Below are 20464 nucleotides of genomic sequence, written 5' to 3' on the forward strand. Positions count from 1 at the left end.
GTAGTGAAATTAGACCTCCAGACAAGTGCTGTAAGACTAGTCCATGTATTGAAAACTTCATCAACACCCTTTGAGATTGGTTTCCCCTGACCACAGCCCTTTTCATTATGATTTCCCATTCAGCTGTGTACATACACACATGCCAGCGAGCAGCAATGCAACAGGCTATTACTGCATTTTCAGTAAAAACACTTTGCCAGTCATTAACAGTCATTAAACAGCTTGAGGTTTTACAGTGATTCAGCAAGGACCTGAATCGGCCTGTGAGAGACTTTGGCATAGATGTCCATATTTGTGTGGCTTTCGCAATCATCGCACTCACTAATAGCTCTTGCGGATGGCAAATTTAAGAAATCGCAAGAATTACAGACAAACAACATAGATTTGCTTTAATTTCCCTAATAAAGACCTTGTAGTATTCATGGCCAATTACAATGCATGTAGAGACGATCTTAGAAGGTGCTATGCATTTACATTTCATGGGTTTATTTCTGTGCCAGAGGTGAAAGCTTTACTAGGGCTGAGCTTGTGAGACGGTAACAAATGTGTCTAGTAACATATTTGTCAAAAGTAATGTTATTATTCCTTAAGGGCAGTAAAAGCACCACCAAAGCTGGTGGTTGCAGCTCTTTTCCTCAACAGTAATAACTCGCCTCCCATTCCCATGCGTAATCAGGGAAATGATGTGACACTAATGTATATAGAGGGTTTCACATTTCTTCATCTCTTTTATGAAAAAAATAAAATGAATTTGATGATTTTTTTGGTTTATAATTGAGATTTATAATGACATTAATCTTCTTCAGCATGCATGTCCCCACTGATAAAGAAAACAAAAATGAATATATTATGTATATTAAGGAGGATATAATTCTAGGTTTGTGTATTACCTAGATATTTGTGTCTGGCAGTGAGTTATCCAGTTCATTCTTGCCCTGCCCTGTATCCCACTAACTCCATAGGACTAAATTTAGCCCCCTTCCCTGTGCCATGCTGAGACGTCCAGGTGAATGTTGTGAGAAAGGAAATGGATTCTGTGTGATAATAATATCTTTGGCTCCCACAGTCTTCTCTGCTCCCAAATGTCCTTGACTCCACAGGGATCCAGCTGGCTGAAATGCTAAAAGACTCTCTTCCTGTTCAAGTGACACTGTTGCAAACACTGATGACTGTCAGCTTCCATGGTGGAGGGATGACTTTCTGTTCAGCAGCTGACATAGTGAGAAGATGTGGGAGAGAAATAAAGTAAGACAGAAGAAATATGACACAGTATTATTGCACTTATTAAACGATGCAAGAAAAAGTGGAAGAAAGTATGTTCATGTTTCATAGTTGTACAATAATTTAGTCCTTTGTATGTTTGAACAGATATTCTAAAAAAAACTCCAAATATATTATAATTGAAACATGTCAAAGCTCCATGGTGCTTTGAGCCACTCGCGGCCTCCTAAAACTTGCCATTACGGGTTATTTGGAGTCAGGCCATTGATTGATTCTGCTCACGGTTTATTTAGTTGGGTTTATGATATAGGAAATGCTGATTTACAACAATTTTTCACACACTAACGTGTTGTGCATCCTGTAGCCGACCGCAGTCAGGTTGATCTTTAAAGTCTTTATCTTGAATGTACAGGAGTAATTAGGGAGGTTTTATACGAAGTCTCACACAGAAACTGAAATGAAAAGTTGAGGAAGTCCAACCACAACCACACAAATCTAACAACGGAGGACTGGACTCTACTGCAGGAAGTGAACAGCATATTTAACAGCGTCTCACACACACGCACACACAAGAAGATGCACACACTCGTGAATGCTGTACTGTATCTGGAGAAGTTAAAGTGTTAGTGCGGCATTTATTACATTTAGATGACTACAAGGCTTATAAAGTTATTAAAAATATTAATAATATTAATAATATCATTATTCATGATCAGAAATATTACTGTAATGTAAATGCTGTTATATAAAGATATGTTTTTCACAGTTATGTGTTAGTGTGCATAGATTGTGTTCTTTTGTGAGAACAAATCCCAAATTGAAAAAACAACTTAGTGAACGTCAGAATCTTCGGTGTAAGGGCATTTTAAGAGCAATGGATATTGAATAAGGACCAATGTTGCTTTTACTTAAGATGTTTCAAATTTTTTAAGTTTAATTTAGGGTCATTGCCTTTAATTTAAAACTTATTATAATGTGTATCTCTGCACAGGAAATGAATAAATTGCACATTACGTCGTATTATCACACACGTGAAGTGAAAACACCAACGTGGTTACTATCTATTGCCACTTTTACTGCATTTGTGATAAGTTGATTTCAAATCGTAATTTGGTGCAGTATCCAAGTTGGCGTAACATATGCAGAGTTATTTCTGGGTATTATTATCCAGAAATGAAAACATGATATTTGGACATCTGCTGAGTGGGGGTGATTGTTCATCACTGAGCAATATGGCAGAAAATTTAAAACATTTTTGTCCGCTTAGGAGCTATCTACAAAAAGGACATTATGTATTAGATGTAGATGCTCTGTATTGCCCACTGTAACATGCACAGATGAATGCTTGACTCGTGCCATTGACACACACTTCTATGCCAATTTTATTTTTAAACCAGCTCAAGTGATGTGAAATTTAGGTTAAAGCTGCAGAGAGGGTGGGATTTTCACTCTAAGTTTCAGTAGATTGTCCTAAATACTGCCGTTAGAGACTTGGCCATGTATGGATTATTCTTTTGTAACATTGCAGTTATGGGAATGGAAGCGTCTGCTGTATTCTTCATTGTTTTATCTCCTCATCCACTGCAGAGTTGTAACACTAAGAGATGTAGTGCGCTGAGCACATCATGCATGACAACTCATATGCAGTAACGTCCCCTGTAGAGGGTTTTTTTTTTAATATATATCCAGGATAATAACAATATAAAACACATTATATCAGTTCCTCCTCATATAATTTAAACAGATTGTGACTGTGACTGCAATGCAGTACAAGATTCTGGGATTGAAGTTAATATTTGCCCGGAGTTAAAAGTATTATCACTTAACCATTAAAGTCCTACAGTGGTGGTTGCGCACTGCACAACTGTGTGTGTGTTTGTGTGAGAGGGCTGTCTGCTGCATCCACAACACAAACTTGGTTTTGCTTAAAATATATGCTACTACATCCCACAGCTTCCGTTAATTTCCCACATGTACAACTTTAAACAGCAATTATGTTTGGTTTTTTTTACGCTGCCCTTCCGCTCCTTTTGTTTTTTCCTGCAGTCCTGCAGTTTTTCCATTGCGTTTACGGCCACTGCGTGAGTCACTGCAGTCTGCAAAGTGTTTACTTTATTCTTTATTTTTACATCATCGCCAGAGCTACTTGTGCAAGAGCACATTCTCAGACCTTCTTTATACTCTCATTTTTCTTTGAGAGATGATAAAAGACGTTGCATGTATTGCAGCCAATAGAAACAACTGTTTGTACAGATTAAATCTATGACTTTATTCTAACAATATCCTTCTTTGTAGTACAGTCTGTACTTCACCAGCTGTTATCTCAGCAAATATCTGTAATGTAATGTGAAGCTGCTTGTTTTTGTGACATGGGCACATTTTGTGGAACACAATTTCTATCACGGCACACAGTTGTATATCTGTTCCAGTTAAACCAGTTATACCTTTTATCTCTTGTCCCTTATTCCTTTGTACACTACAGTATATTTCTGTTGTGTGTAGTGTTCATATCAGTGCTCAGTCTCTATTGCAAGGAGGGTCTACGTGTCCCTGGTGCAGAGAACAACCCACTGGGATTTGCAAACAGGAAACTGAAAGGATGACTCTACTCTTGTCCAAATTCAGATTATAAAGCAAACACAGTCCCTGTGAGGCTCGGGCTTTGTTTGTCTCCAACCCCTCTGTGCTCCCCCCCTACCATTTCTTTGTTCTCCCCTCACTCTGTCTGCAGAACAGCAAGAGGAGGAAATAGCACAGAGGGAGCACAGCCGAGGGGGGAGGACTGGTGTAACTTAATTTGCCCTGCATGTTGAGTATCTGCTACTTGAGCACTTGAGCTCAACAAGAAACTCATCCAAATGTTTATTAACTAGTGCAGCTAATTACATCCAGTGGAGAGTTTCTCCTCCTGAGGAGACATTTGCTAGGAAAAGGATTTCCCTGCTTGTAGACACAGTCAGTGACTAGCTGTAGACATCCGCCAAGGTTAGAAGATTATGAAAAAGTCATCTGGGTAACGTAGTTGATATCTGATGTCTAGTGATGTTTGATGTCTTCTCTTGAGGCCTCGTGTTCAGCAAGCCTGCAGCACAGCTTTATCAGCCCACTTATGTCAGCCACAATCTACAGATACACAGACACATATGTATGTGCACACTCATACTTAAACACTGCTAAACTGAATGTACTGATGTACCACAGTGGAAATAACAGTTTAAAAAGGGTGTGTATGGGTGTGCAGGCAAGTGGGTGCGTAAAGTATGTGTCTAAATGTGTTGGATATGCAGTAAGTATAGTAAAAAAAATAAATCTGGTCTGTTTTAAAAGAGGCCAAGCACAGTAACCCCACGACATGTTCATATTAATAACTATATTTCCTGAAAGCCTAAGTGAGTCGTCAGTAAAGTCCCTGTGCAAAGCACTATGTCATCCTGCAATATGTCCAGAGATATTTTAGTCACAGTGGAGCTCAGCACAACACAGTTATCAGCACATAAAGAGCAGGCTAACAGAGAACAAAGCATGAACTTCTGGTATGACAGTGGCCAGATCTTTGTGTTTTTTTTTTTTTTTCTTTTGTGCATTGGATGTGATTTTGTTGGTGAATTCATCCTCATTTGGGGATCTAAATGGACCATCCAAGCATTGTGAACTCCTGTGGAGGCTGAAACCAGAATTATCAGGCATTGTCTAAGCCCTATTTCCTGTGGGAGATATAAAAGTATGCAAAGTTCATTATCTGTTGCACTGTCTTTCCTCTTCTGGTGTGTGCCAATCACTGTTCACTTTCTACCTTATGCAAATTTGTTCCTTTTAATGTTTGGTCAGAGATTAGTTTCGGTTGGACCTGATTGTTTTTATTGGACACAAGTGCGTTGAAGATAAGAGCAACAGTTTCTCCAGGGTCACATCCATTTAAGGCTGCTGACAGCTTAATACTTTTCACAAGACGCAAACAGCCATCGTCCCACTCACAACCCCCCCGCTTTCTTGTTCTCGCTTTGTTTCTGTTTCACATCAGAATTTCTATTCCCCTTAATGGCTCTCTCTCTCTGTCTCTCTCTCGCTCTCTCTTTCTCTCGCTCTCTTTCTCTCTCTCTCTCTCTTTCTGCCTGTCTTTTCCTGTCTCCCAGTCAATCTTTCACTCACTAAATCATCATCTACCTCTCCCCCCAGCAGCACCATCTTATTCTGTCACTCTCACGTCAAAACCGACTATCTTGTGTCACACTCGGGAAGCTGCAACATCCCGTCTTATTTTTGGTCTTGCCCGCCTCTTTTTTCATTCTACCAGCCTAAGTTCACTTTCTCAATCTTTCACTCACACCTTGTCCGGCCTTTCCTCTTTCTATCATCGTGACAGAGTCTGTTGCCGTGGAATGAATCCTGCCTGCTGGTGGCAATTCATCATGTACAGTGCTCTGCCTGTCTCAACCTTCCCTATCCAAGAGGTTTTCCCACTGTATAGACCCAGAAAAATCTTGCATAATAAAGACAGATCTCAAGCACCTTCCTTTGCAGTTTCAGCACAATTTTCAACCTCTGTCTTTCTGCAGTTCTGAGAAAAAAGAACAGTGTAGTGGGCAGAAACTAGAGGAGGAAGCTGTGAGATGGTGAGAGGAGGTGAGAAAGAGTGATCTGAAGGAGTAAAATTAATGTTAGGACAAAAAGCGAGAGAAACGAAGACAGAGAATGAGTTGAATTAAAGTGTAAGATGGATGCAAAAGGGATAGAATTGAAGATTTAAACACAAACAGGACAAAATATGAAAGAAAGAGATAATCATGGTTGGTTTAGAAAGTAGCAGAAAGGCTAAAAAAATAGAAAAACCGAAAGAGACAGAATCTTAGTGCAGTAAATAGGAAGAACAACTGAAACAAACTTAGGGAAATTGCTCTGTGTTGGATGATTTCACTGGCCATGATATACCAATGCCAAAAATCAAAACATCTTGTCCACAACATTTTACTCTTGCGGATTTAACTCCTATAGTCCCCAAAATAACCTTCCTCCATATTGTACACAGAAAGAAAAACTACACTGAAATGTGAGAAGCAATTACAAGAGGAGTAATGATCAGAACGAGGAATTGAAACACATTAAAACACCACACAAACACCAGCAGAGAGAGTGATTGTGAAGGGTGGAGAGAGCCAAGACGAAAATCTGCACAATCCCAAGTAGTCACAGAGCTTTAATGCGCAGATGAGAATCTCCTTCCTATTGTGAGGCCTCCCAGTGAAAGGCTTTGGCATCAGAACATTCAAAAGCACACACTCACACACGCAATGCACAGTAATAGTGGTAAGTCATCTCCAAATGTCCTGAGCCTTGCAGCAGTAATGCAAGTCTCTTAGAGTTAACTGCTGACCTGTATGAGGTAGCTTCAACAGCCATCTTGCACTCAGAGTCCCTTTAAGCTCTGTGAGAAATGTTATACTCACAGTGCACTGAATGAAGGGTTTTTGCTGGCGTGCTATTGTAAACGATGCATTTTAAGTGACATGCTAAGACAAAATGTTATAAATTACCATCATGTGAGTGCAGGAAATGTTTGGTTACAGGTTCTGTGTTAATAAAGCAGACTCCTGGAAAAGCAGCTCACCAAGCTACAGTATCACTGGCCATTGCTGGATCACCTTATATTTCAGAAACTCCATGCTGCTAAATCACATGCAGCACTAGACTGACTGTCATTTTATTGCATCAAATTAGGGTTTGACTGTACTTTTCTGTTCTCTACAGAGTGGGGGAGGATGCAGATGAAAATCCTGAGGAGTGCCTTTCTTCAGAGGTAATAACACCATATTGCCACGGCAGTAATCCATGGTTTGCGTGCTCCATTTATCCTGTCAGGCAATGAAATGTGTTATAATTTGAACTGTGCACTTCCATAACTTTGTGCTGTGTCAGCAATACCAGCCTACAGCTACAATAATGACAATAATGACAATATGATCTCTATTCAACAACATACAAATCATTAGTATAAGTACCTGCAGAAATTAAACATTTCAGACGATATCTAAGTAACTGCAAAATCATGTAGTTATTTATTTCTTACATTTTTAAATAAGATGGGTCATATTTAATGTAACCATATGTGATTTGCATCCTCCATTTGGCTGCACAGCAACAAGTCCCCTGCACTGCGTTGCATAGTTGTACAGGTATTACTCATCAGTCTCATTTACAATCTCGAGCTTCACTGCTATTGTACATTGTGAAGAACAGACTGCCGAATTTTTCAGCATTCAGGGTTTTTAAAGCCTTTGCCAGTATAGATTAAAAATTATTTTAGCTCATTTTGGAGAATTACGGAGAGACAAATAAATAATAGAAATCAGCCAACTGAGTCTTTCGATTATCAATTATCAAGTTTTTTATAAAGTTTCGGATAGACACATCTGCAACTATATCTGATCATCACATGGCTTGAATCATTGGAAACTCGACAGCTGCTGGTATTTACTAATTTGTATTACTAGTAAATAATTTGCATTGATGGTTACAATATAATTCTACATATGGGCTGCATTTAATATTACAGTTTCTGCCAGTGTAGGGAATATGACAAAATGTGAGATAACTGACAACATGAATAAGTAAATATGAAAAAAACTCCTGTGGTTAAGAGCTATTTTTACTCACAACATGGGTGGAACAGGCCAGAACTCCATCACTATATCTGTATGTGCCTGACAATTTACAGTTGAGGCATATTTTGCACTTACAGTACATCATAAAGGCTTAAAAATATCCAGGACGTACTTATTTACAATAGAGCTTGCCATGCTGTCCCAGTGATATATACTGTCTGTCTACCCTTTAATCTTGTCTAAGTTGTTTATTTTAACCACTGCATGACATCAAAGTGAACAACAGGCTCAAGAGGAGGAAATGCACTTTTCCTTCCTGCTAAATGACAGTGTCTAGCATGCTCTTGCCAGCACAGAGGCCCTCTTAGTGCACCTTTTTGTTGTTCACGCACATACGCCCACACACGCACCACACACCCTACCATCGCTGCTTCCCAGCAGCTCTTGCTCAATTCTGTTTCATCTTTTTATTTGACCTGTCTGTTATCTCTGAGATGTGAATGGGAGAGGGTCTGCCTACCTCCCTAGCATTATGAAGTCAGTGGTGCAGACTGAAAAGGTATAGCGAAGGCTGGGTGAAAATCCCAGTGGAGATGTGAGGCCAGAGCTCCACTTTTCTTTCTCATGGAAATAGATGCATGAGTCCACACAGAGACAACTGCAGGCAGGCTAATGGTAATACTGCAGTTTTCGAAATTTAGAGCACAAATGATAGAAGTCAATGGTTTTAGCATTTTTATCAGACAGTGTATATAGCTATAGGATCTTTGTGTGTCAATAAGAAACAATGGTTCTCTCATGGTCTACAGGTTTCTACAGGGAGGCCATACACAACACCGGCCCTGTGGCACCGTCTGGACTACAAGTATCCTTTCACTGCTTTCTTCTCAGAGCAGTCTCACATCTGCTCACACTCAAAATAGCTAATGCCTGTGGTGTGTGGAGTTGTATTTTAGAGGGGAGAACATGGAAATATGCAAGGGTGCTTCAATTCAGAGAGAGAGACTTTAGTACACAGTAGTATTCAACAAGAGCACAAACAGGAAGTTTATGAAGTGTGTCAGTTGTGGCTCTGCAGCACCTATAATCTGTACTATATGTACTGGGCTCATTGGTAGAGCATTGGACATCCAGTGCAAAAACTCATGCTAACTCAACATGTGGCAACCCCTGAAGGGTCTTTTAGGCTATACACACATCAATACGTGTTAGTAAAACATACATAAAGACATAAAGAAAAGGAACTATCAGTAAGCCCACTTCCCAAAAAGTCAAACTGTAATTTAGTTGCTGTTAAGTACAGGAAACTGGGTTCTTGTAAAGAGAGAATGTATTTAAATCACTTGGCTCTAGCAAAAACAGTCAAGTCATCTCTAGCGGTATTTCATGAGGACTGCATTAAGCTAATCTAATTTTACTACTTAACGGCCTCATGACCTGGCTGGGTGCTGGCTAAGGGCCACATCATTTTTCTTTATGGACTCTTTCTGCTCTGCAAAACAACGAGATGCAGTCCTCATTTACAGTATTCATTTAGTGCATGAGGGTAATTATTATTATATATAATAAATACATTTTATATAGAATTTGATTTTAATAACGCTGAGGGAAAATGTATTTGACTGGACAGTGTTGATAATACAATCTGGATTGAAAAAGTGAAGGGTTAACATTGGATATAAGGCAAGACTGACCTCTGTTTGTGTAAATAAGTTCCCAATTGTGTCAGCAGTAAAGTCTGAAGTCATCAATTATTCCTTAGAACAGACTCTTCAGTAATGTACCTGCTTATTGAATCATTTCATGGCAGTTTTTCTGACTATAATTGCAGCAGGGAAGATGAGTCCTAATTCAACATTGGGAGTGATTTCAGCCACAGTTTTTTCTCTCAGATTCAGATTTAAATTTGTGACATTTTCTGTTTTGTTTTTTTTTTTACATTTTTGCTTGCGTGCTGTCTTAAATTTAATCTAGTAGGACAGCAAATCTGTAACTACTTTAAGTAATCGTTGGATATTCAGAGACATATTTTCACATGTGTAAGATTCTGAAATGTTCCTCCTCTCATTGTTGCTTTGTGTCCTCACAAGGTTCCATGTTCCTGCCGCCTCCTCACAACATGATACTGCCACCACCGCAAATTTTCACAGGATGGTGTTAAATGAGTGAAACACTTTGCCAAGTTTTAGTCAAACAAATGGTTTATATTACAACTGAATACATTTAAGCTTAAAAAATCAGTGGAAAGAGGTTAATGCATAATGGCTAAAAATACATTTACTTTTTATTTATCTATAATCTGTAATAAAAATAAATATTAGGGATTACAACATGGATTATTGTGTAAGGATTAGCAACAGTTTCTAACCCATTTTTAATTCGGGCTGTTAAGCCACAAAATGTTGAAAAGGTGAATGTGGCTGAGTATGTTGTGAAATCAGGGAAAAGCACAGTGCTGGATATGTTGCTGTTTTACATTAGGCAGTTTGATTTTAGAGTTGCAGCTTTTGAGAACTGTGATTGAAATGCTACTTTTCTCAGAGCTGCAAAAATGAATAAAAGGTTCTTTCTTTGCACAGATAGTAGATAATAATAATGATTGGGATCCAGTAGACAGCAGAAGGTAATGACACATTGAATCACTGAATTACATATTCTCGGTCTAGACAGGCTTGAAAAAACTAAAGAAGTATACTTTATAAGGAACTTTACCAAAAGTGTTCACGTTGCACCAGATTCTTCTTCTCTCTAGTGTCAACCAAGGCAGCAAGGAAGTTAACTAATATACTTTTACATACACATGGACACACACACGAACACACATATTGGGACACATTGCAAACGATTAACGTATTATGTTTGCTCTTATTGACCGACACATTACTTGCAACACAACATTGCAGTCTGCGTAACCATAGTAACAATACAGAGTAGGCTCATACCCTGGGGCTATAGTTAACAGTCACGTACACAGTGGGTTAACCTGCACATTTGACAGAAAGCATGTGTGTGGTGGGAGAGAGAGGGAGGGGGAGGGAGAGAGGGGAAAGGAGAGATGAGAGAACCCATGAGCTGTATTGAAGGCACAGTCCTGGCCAATGTTTTCTATTGATGGGTTGGGAAACTGTTATGGAGATGCTTTGATGTGGAGCAGGTGAGAGGAGGCTCGGCCTGGATCCTGCTGCCAGGTAACTGAGCTCGTATGTGGCTTTGTTTCATCCTGAAGTAATGCTGCAGCTTCCTTAACTGATTCCCTGTCAGCCTGGGTTTAGGGCTCATTATGACAAACGTTTTACTCTAAAGCACTGATTTTGACCATCATGAATGCCATTTTGATTGTGCTTGCAGAAGTGCTTTGCACACTGTTTTCAGGCTGGGTAACCAGGGTTTTTGTGATGATTCATCCCGGAGGCCACTTGTGTTCAAGAAAGCTGAGGTTGCTGTATTATACAGCTGGGTGGGTCTCAGGATGAGTCTATGATATGACTTAGGAGTTTCATAGTTGGTTGTATTTATAGTATTGTATTATGTACCACAATAACAAGGCATGAACAATACTCCACCAACAATAACTGTAACAGGAGGTGGCACCAATTTTAAATCTGCTGACATTTTGTATTGTGTGTGAGAGACAGTATTCATTATGCAGTATTGCCCTTTTTATTGTGTTGTATTATTAAAAGCATTATATTCTTGGATATTTTAACCTGTAAGAAACATTTTTATGTTGTTGTTGTTACTTTAAACGCTCTTTAAAAGGTTCATTTATCATAGATTTTCATAAATCCTGATCTGCAAAACAACTGTAAAAGAAACACTGCAAGTGTAAACCAACCATTTAATTTCAGTCTTCGTGTGTTGTGACAAAAAAAAAAAAAAAAAAATATTAAGGAATGTCATTGCTCCAACCTATGAGACACTTAGCATAAGGAATAAAAGTTGAGCTGAATTCCCTGTTGAGTTGAGTCATGATAACAACACTCGTCAAGTCACTAGACGTATGGCCAAAACCAGCAGCAGAACTTTGGAGAACTGCAGTTTAGCTGTTCCCTTATTTCTGGTCTTGATGCTAAATTAAGCTGCTGACTGTAGTTTTATATTATGCGACACAGCAAAGACACAGTTTCAAGGTTCTCATCCAATTCCCAAGAAGGAAACCAAAATGTCCAGCTATTCCGCTGTTTTATATTTATATTTTATTCATCTTTTAACAGGAGAGTCCATGATCATTTTTCTTTTTCTTCATTTTGTTGTGTTCTTTCTTTGCTCTTGTTAAATATACTTTACTCCATTACATGTAATGTAAATACCTCACAATTGTACTGAAGTACAGTAGGTCAGTAGATGTAGTGATTCTCCCTTTCTGAAAGTGGAAGGCAGGAAAAGATAAAGTATATATATATATGTATATATATATGTATGTATATATGTATGTATATATGTATGTATATATATATATATACGTATGTATATGTATATGTATATATGTATATATATGTGTATATATATATATATATGTGTGTGTGTGTGTATATATATATATATACACACATACATATACATACATACATACATACATACATATATATATATATATATATATATATATATATATATATATATATATATATATATATATATATATATATATATATATATACACATATATGTACATACACACACACACACACACATATATATATATATATATATATATATATATATATATATATATATATATATATATATATATATACATACATATATATATATACATATATATATATATACATATATATACGTATATACATATATACACATATATGGATATATGTATATACATATATATACATATATGTATATACATATATATATATATATGTATATACATATATATATATATGTATATATATATATATATATATATATGTATATATATATATGTATGTATATATATATATATATATATATATATATATGTGTGTGTGTGTGTGTGTGTGTGTGTGTGTGTGTGTGTATGTACATATATGTGTATATATATATGTATGTATATATATGTATATATATACATACATGTATATATATGTATATATATACATATACGTATATATACATATATGTATATATATACATATACATATATATATGTATATATATATATATATATATGTGACATATAGGGTGGGAATGAAGCTTGTTCTGGCAAACACACACACACAGACACACACACACACGCAACCTGCCAACGCATGTGGAAGAAAAGGCAGCTCTAGCAGTTATAATTACCATCGCTGTCTAGCATTAAGCCAGCAAGGAACAGGAGGACACCGTGCCGACAAGAAGACAACTCACTCCTGCAGGTCCCAAGGAAGTCATTATTCCCCCATTTTCTACCTCCTCATCTCCCGCCCTCTTGTTTCTTTCTTTCTCCCTCACTGTCCCACGTTTCAGACAGTTATAAATAAATCCTCTTTGGTGACAGAACGGTGCCCAAAATTCCCACCTCTTGCATTTTGCTGATAATGACACCAAGGATTGGAGCCAAATAACATATTAGATCATTTTTCTCTCCTCCTTATGCCAGAGAACTGTGTACTTGCGTGCAACTACTAAGTCCCACGATATTGAGTATTGGCTCTTCAGTACAAAGGTTGCTGTGGTCCAAGAATTAACACATCGCTGGAGTATTGTTTTTTCAAGGCACAAGCAGAGCAAAATATTAACACCTGTAGAAAGGCAAATGTTAATCTTAACTCTTTTTGCAGCTGAAAGCCAACTCGTCGGCTGTCATTTTTAGTGCCTGTAATGGATAGGGTGCAAAGTCAGGATAGGATAGGGTGTAAGTGTATTACAAGATAGGTTTTCACTAATTGTGGCCTGAAAAGAGATGCTGGAGTGAGTGGGTGCCACTGTGAATATCAAGTGACCACCTACAGTCATAAGTGTTTGCTGATTTGTGCTCACAATACCTCCAATGGACTTTAACTGGAACATCTGGCATTAGAAACAAGCCTTTTTACTCCTGCTCTCAGATCTGATCTGGTCTGTCCTACTTCATGTAAACACTTTTATAACACACACAGTGTTGAACCATTTCTGAACTTGACAATGCAAGTACAAGACTGACCCAGCTTCCTGGAAATACGATAACACACTATTTTTTATAAGGAAATTATTTTTTATCTCAGTAGCACTTTGTCCTAGAAAGTCTTTCTTTGTGCCATAGGTTAATACTTAAAACAACCCAGCAGACAATATCTGGCACATGTATATTAAATGTGCTAACAGCTTAGCAATTTGCAGCAAAAAAATAGCACAAGCACCTCAATCTTGAATGACTAATATCCAGATCACTGCAGTATATTGTGTAGAAAATGAAAAGCCAGTGAAACTTAACAACTGCTGAGCTCAGTATGATATCTTATATGGAACAGTTCCTCAATATAACAACAATATTTTAGCATTACAGTATTACAGATTCAGTCCAGTGATGTCTGTGAGCACTAAAAGATTTTGAGACTAGTTTGAGACATTGTACATGTCATGGTACATGGCATGGCCTTATTGTAGCACATGCGGAATGATCATGATTGCTGATAGAGAGCTTTCAGCGATCATGACAAATGGAAATCTGACAACAGCTTGTTCAAGAAAAAAGCCACACACTAGTTATATTCCCCATCTACAATGTATCATTTCTGTGGAAAATATTGTGCATTTGTGGATGTGGCTATGATGGCTTTTTCCCAGAAATGAATCACTCTATTTAATCAACTCCAACTTAGCCACTGATCTCTGAGTTTCCCTTCCACATCTGCAGCTGAAAAAAAAAATCCAATTTCATTGGTCCCATTCTGAATTAACGTGCTTAACTGAGAACCAAGCAAAGATGTTATATCTTGGATCCTGAACCTTTATGCGTCCTCTTAAATGCTTCTATACAACACAACAATTGCTAAACCTTACACATAATTGCATAAAGTGCCCCTTGTGAGATGTGCTTTGGCTCTGCTAAAATTATGATCATTACCCTCAGGCCACATTTTAAAAATGCAAAAAAACAGGCCTTTGACCCTGTTTTCTGTTACTGTCACTTTTACACCATTGCAACCAAGCCTTAACAAGTTCACAGATATTTAAAGCCGATGTTGACACATTCTGGCCCTCCGCTTACCCACTCACTGCCACAGTGCTGTGGAGCATTCGCCAGACTCTTCAGCAGCTCACATGCGCAGGAAGTAAGAATCTTTTGTGATATTGTGTAAATATTTTCAAACGATAGAAAGAAGACTAAGATATCGATTGTTTCAGGATGAAGAACACCTGTGTGAGACTGAACCGGATGAGTCCGCCTTCGATTTGAAGGCAACAGAGAATGAGCTTATATCTATAGGTGGTGATTCTGGATCAGAGCACCAGGAAGACCTGGTGGAGGGAGACCTGGGTCTTGGCACTGCTCCAGTTCTCACCAGGGAGGCCTGAGGGTCCCGGAGTCACCTCTAACTCCAGCTGATCAGCCCCTGCTACTCAAAGGCTAAGTCACTGCCTCCCACAGCGAACAAGGTCACTGACCAGGGCATGTGAGAGGAGCCAAATGGGAATCATTGTTACAGCAGTTCCCAAAAGGTCACGCCTCCCCTTTGTGCTGACATGCAAGCAAACACACACTGCCACAGGAAGAAAACAATTACAAAGGCCGTTGCTCTTTTTCTTACTCGGCTGCTGATTTTCTTGGCTAGTTTTACTTGTCTTACAAGGAATCCAATAGGTGAAAATAAAAATGCTAAGCCTGTGAAATTTTAAGTGCCCCCTGTGTAAGCATAACCAATGGGAAGTAGGATTGGACTTTCACACAGCAAGCAAAATTAAAAATGAGAAGTTCTGATATAAATGCAACACATTAAGTCATACATTAATTATGAGCAGAGCAGCTACATGCTGCTTGGTTACATAATGGTTTTGTTTTAAGCTTTAGGTCCAATGATTGGATACTTCCCCTAATCAGCTGAAATTGTATTTTTGTGCCAACTTTGCCTCACTCATTCTCAACTCCTTATTAAACTTCTTCTGCTACAATCCATTTAACCACTTCAAATGTATTCCTCTGAATTTGCTACCCCCCCTCCCCCATCTCCCATCTCCCTCCACGCCTTATCATTCTGCACTGCACCAGAATGCTTCCAAATGCTTAAGTATATTAACAGCATTTGAGAAAGACACTATTAACTTGGGGTTTCCTCCGACTTCTTTAATTATAGATTCCGCTTTGCTGCTTTCTGAGTGCATCGTTATAAATCTCAGGGCCCCTTTTCCCCTTGAATGAAGCCTTTTTTGCCCTGCATGAATGTGAAGGTTAGGCTTTGTGAATATGCAGACTGTTTCTCTCATATTAATAAAGCCATTGTCCTTGAAGTGAGGGCTTTCTTCTCGATGCTGTGAATGCATGGGTTCATCTGTAGTATGGAATGCTCCTCTGTTTCAGCTCTCATTTGCTGCAAGGAAAAAAAAAAGAATTACAATTATCAAACTTATTTGTGCTGATGTCTCAATAGTGTTTTGTTCTGAGCAAAACGGATTGAGTGATAGCAACAGTCTTTTATTTTGAGTCCATAGACGGCTTGCTATTTTTTGATGTGTTTGGCTTAAATTTGGAGCAAATTAGCTTTACAATCAGATGATCCCCACGCGATACAATGTAGAGAAAATACAGTGGCAGCAACTATCAGTATTCAGGAGGAAACAAACGACCCACAAAAAAGATGCTGCAACTTTTCTCTGTAACTTTGTTGAACCTGCTTCATCTCACACACACACAGTGAGAAAAACATCAAGCTCTGTTTTACTGAGGTGAGATAAAATCTTCAAATTTCAAAATATCTAAACAACAACAACAAAAATGAGATGCTCATTATGTGCCTATAAATATGATTTTAACTTTCGATAAAGTGTCTTTAAGGATGTGACAATTAGTTTAACCAACTTATGTAAACACCATTTCTGACCATTACGTGTAATAGCTGCACTTAATTGCCTCCTGCAGACATCTGCACTAGTGACATTTGTTCTCATACAGGAAGACACAAGTGCACATACAGTACCTGGGGAAGATGGGATATGCATGCGGTATCTTCCAGACGATGCAAAGATGTGAACACGGATGCAAACAATCCACGGCTCAATGTTTTGATATTTGCTTTAAGCACTTGTTGGGCCTCAAGGACAACACAGTGTGTTTTAGTGAGTAAAACTGAGTGTAAACAGAAACTTTGTTTACCTTTTAAGTTATATGTCAAATAGAAACAAATGAATAAAATTATTCTAGCTCAGTAATTCATAAATGCTAAGGGAACGCACAGTGGTGTATAACACACTGAACTATGGTACAATATGCTTTGAAACATTAAGTACAAATTATTTCAAGCCTATGTGAAATGAAACTTAGATATTTGTAGCATAATAATATTGATTGAATCCAGTGGCTCAGCATGTTTTCTTCTACCTTGTTGCGGTCCACACTTTTCTTGTAGTCAGAGTTCCTCTGCTCTAGTTACTGTGTCACGTCTACACCCTTCAGTAGCTGAGCTAAAACTGCATCTCTCCTTAACAAACCTTTAGCATTGCATTGTTTCCTTGACCACTGGTCAGCAAACTTAAAAGGTAAACTACAAAGGCAACCATCAAAGGCCTAAAGGCAATGTGCAATACTGATGCATAAAAACGTTCTTATTAACTATGAACTTTACTCAAAGCAATTTTCCCCAGATCATTTTTATGCAAGCAGGCAATTGTTTACATTTGACGAGGTAGAACAGACTACTTACACTAACACAGCGGCAGACACACAAGCTCCGGAGTCGTGATATTTTCCACAGCGCATTATATTAATCCTATAAAAATATGGTGACAAAAATCAAAATCCCCCCCTTTTTTAAAAAATCTGGAAATACCACTAATGCTGTTCTGATTCTAACATAACCTACTCATCAAACTCTCCCCTATGGCACATCAACAAGCTAATTTATTGATTGTCTCCGACTTGAACCAGATCTTACAAATAATCATAGCAATGACCTTTTTTTAAATCGGCCGTTCTTTGTTTATCTTTCATTGACTATTTTCACTTGTACAGACAGTATGGAGACTAAAGAAAATGTATTTGTAAAATTTGAAACATTCAAAAATAACCTCAAAATGTCCACTTTGAAGATACATGAATTATACAGTAGTTGTTTTTTGACAGTTGCAACTTCACTATTCATGTCATTGTTGATAGGCCTTGAATTTTAAAACACATCCAGTACTCCGGTGTATTAAAATAAAAAAAAGCAGTCCTCTCAAATACCCCTTCAGTTCAACTGAGAGAAACGTGATACATTCCAAACGTGGCCCCCTTAAACACTCGTATAAAGTAAAGCTGTAGTTCCACAATGAAATAAAGCATTGTGACAAATGAACATTAAATTAAAAGGTCTTTGGTGGCGTGGACGGTTTCACAGTTTTGAGTGTGTCAGTAGTGATTTGCTCAAGTCCTTGGCCTCCCCAGCTGTTCTCACTCTTTCGTACCCTAGAACAGACATGGCATGGTGACAATAGTCCTCCACTTGTTTGATCTGTTGAATGCTGAGTACTGTTCTCCATGCACTAGCAGCTTGTGTGGCGTTCCTGGACGACACTATGAATGGCTTCGAGGAGGAGCTGGAGCCACTGGTCATGTTCAAAGCAAATGACTCAATGTCGTGGTTGGTGGTGAGGTTGGCAAAACGGTAGACGTTCCTCAAAGTCTTAACTGGGTTCTCCACCAGGTCCTCATACCGCACGGCCATGTATTTCGCCTTCAGCCAGCTAGGTGGGTTTAAGGCAGTCCTCAAGGTCCTGGAGGTGCGGTCACAGATCACCTCCATGGCTCCTATGGAGTGGTAGTCTGAGCCATCCTTCTTGTTGGCTTTGTGGCCAGGGTCCACAAAAGGTATGCGGCGAAGTTTAGGGTCCCTGCTGCGAACAACCTGTAAATTCTCCCTTATCAAGCCATGTCTGGATTTAATCCTGGAGTTGGCCACTGCCCGTGGGTCTCTGACCAAGTGTATCACTTTCAAATCCAAGGATGGATCCTCCATGAGCGGGGCCAAAACGTTAACATCCAAAATGCGTACCCCTTTAATGACTATAGTGTTATATTTGAGGCACTCCTCCTCCAGTAGTCTAAGGCTTTGAGGGGGGCACTTTTTACACACCTTGTCATCCACCATTCCAACCACCTCTTTCCTGTAGGCTGAGCACAGAGGATAGGAGCACACCACTTTATTGAGCGTAGCCCCAAATAGTCCAAGGGAAGTAAAATTCTTGCCCCCAGGGCTGTTGTAAAGTTGAAAAACAGACAAATCACAGCGATATAAGGAGCTAAGCATGTCCCTGGCTGCCCCTTGTAAAGACACCGCATCACCAGGGTACAGTTTCTGCCAGATGTGCCACATTGGTTCATACAAGAAGAACACTTCAGGGTTTTGGTTAAAAAGCTCCCCAAAAAAAGAGGAGCCCGACCTCCAGGTCGTCAGAACATAGATAAGCTGTCTCTTTTTAGCCAGAGAGGGCCTGTACAGGAAGCGAATGTCAGATCTGCTCTGATAACTGGTGCTCCTCATCTGATGATTACACTGCTGTGGCTCTTTAGTCCATTTATAGTTTGCCAAGTTAAGCATGGTGAGCACCAGCAATAAGAAATAAGCCATAATCAACACAATCCTCTTCCTGCGGAGGACTTTCATCACGATCCCAGGCTGTGCTATTATCTTGGTATGATTCCTGTAGGTTTTAAGCTTCCTCCCATAGCCAGCATCCTTCTCCCAAGGCGCTGTTAACTTCAGTGGGTGATGATACTGTTTGCCTCTCATCTGTACCCTCGGCTCCTTACATTGACAGTGTACCCACACGCTATGTGAGACTTATGCACCATGTACTGGGAAGTGATCCCCGGTTGATTAGGTAATATATTTAATCAACAATCCGAAAAGCCAGCACACGATATCCCGTTTTCACTGCACTGCGCAATGCTGTTCGTATGAACGCCGGAGAAAAGAAGCGTTTAAGTTGTCCACGGCGACCGTTGCAGTGTTACTGTGGGTGGCCTGTGTTCAAAACAAAAACGTCATGTTTGTAACAGACGCCCTGTTTTTCGATGTTCAGCGGAAGCATCCCTGCGCAGTTATCATCGGGTGCATCCTTGTGCAAGCAGCCGTGTAAGAATCACACATCGCAGACAATGAAAACGTCACGACTTGGCGCGTTTTGCCCGCACTCAAATTATTCCGCATCTGACATAACGGAGCAGTGTGTGCCCAGTGTCCACAGTTACCGCGATTGGTGAAGCGATTTCCCCATTCTTCCTGCTCCTCTGCGTGTCCAACTAATACACAAGAATCCAGACCGATTCAAGCAGAATACAAGAGCAGAGACCGGCCCACAGACTGACGCTATTGGTCCGCGCTGCGACGTCGTGCGTCAGCGATCTGCGCCATTGGAGCTGCTACTCGTCTGTCTCGCTGCGTCCTCGACTGTGGCACCCACAGATTGCAAACATTGAGTGAGCAATGATGCTGTTATGTTTCAAAGAGGTCTTCGTTGCTGTCTAAATTCGCGCAACTGTGCTC

At 39.1% G+C, this 20464-nt stretch overlaps 1 protein-coding gene and 1 pseudogene across 1 annotated transcript; one reads left to right on the top strand and one right to left on the bottom strand.

The window, feature by feature from the left end:
- LOC137104793 (sodium/hydrogen exchanger 9-like) overlaps positions 1-16877 on the top strand; it is a 52061-nt pseudogene extending 35184 nt beyond the window's left edge.
- A 693-nt stretch (positions 16878-17570) lies between these two features.
- chst2b (carbohydrate (N-acetylglucosamine-6-O) sulfotransferase 2b) lies at positions 17571-20230 on the bottom strand. Its single transcript, XM_067486492.1, has one exon. The coding sequence runs from the start codon at positions 19706-19708 to the stop codon at positions 18311-18313; it is 1398 nt and encodes a 465-aa protein (XP_067342593.1). The 5' UTR covers positions 19709-20230; the 3' UTR covers positions 17571-18310.
- Positions 20231-20464: the final 234 nt, after the last annotated feature.

Source organism: Channa argus, chromosome 19 (genome assembly GCF_033026475.1).
Source record: "Channa argus isolate prfri chromosome 19, Channa argus male v1.0, whole genome shotgun sequence".
Lineage (NCBI taxonomy): Eukaryota > Metazoa > Chordata > Actinopteri > Anabantiformes > Channidae > Channa > Channa argus.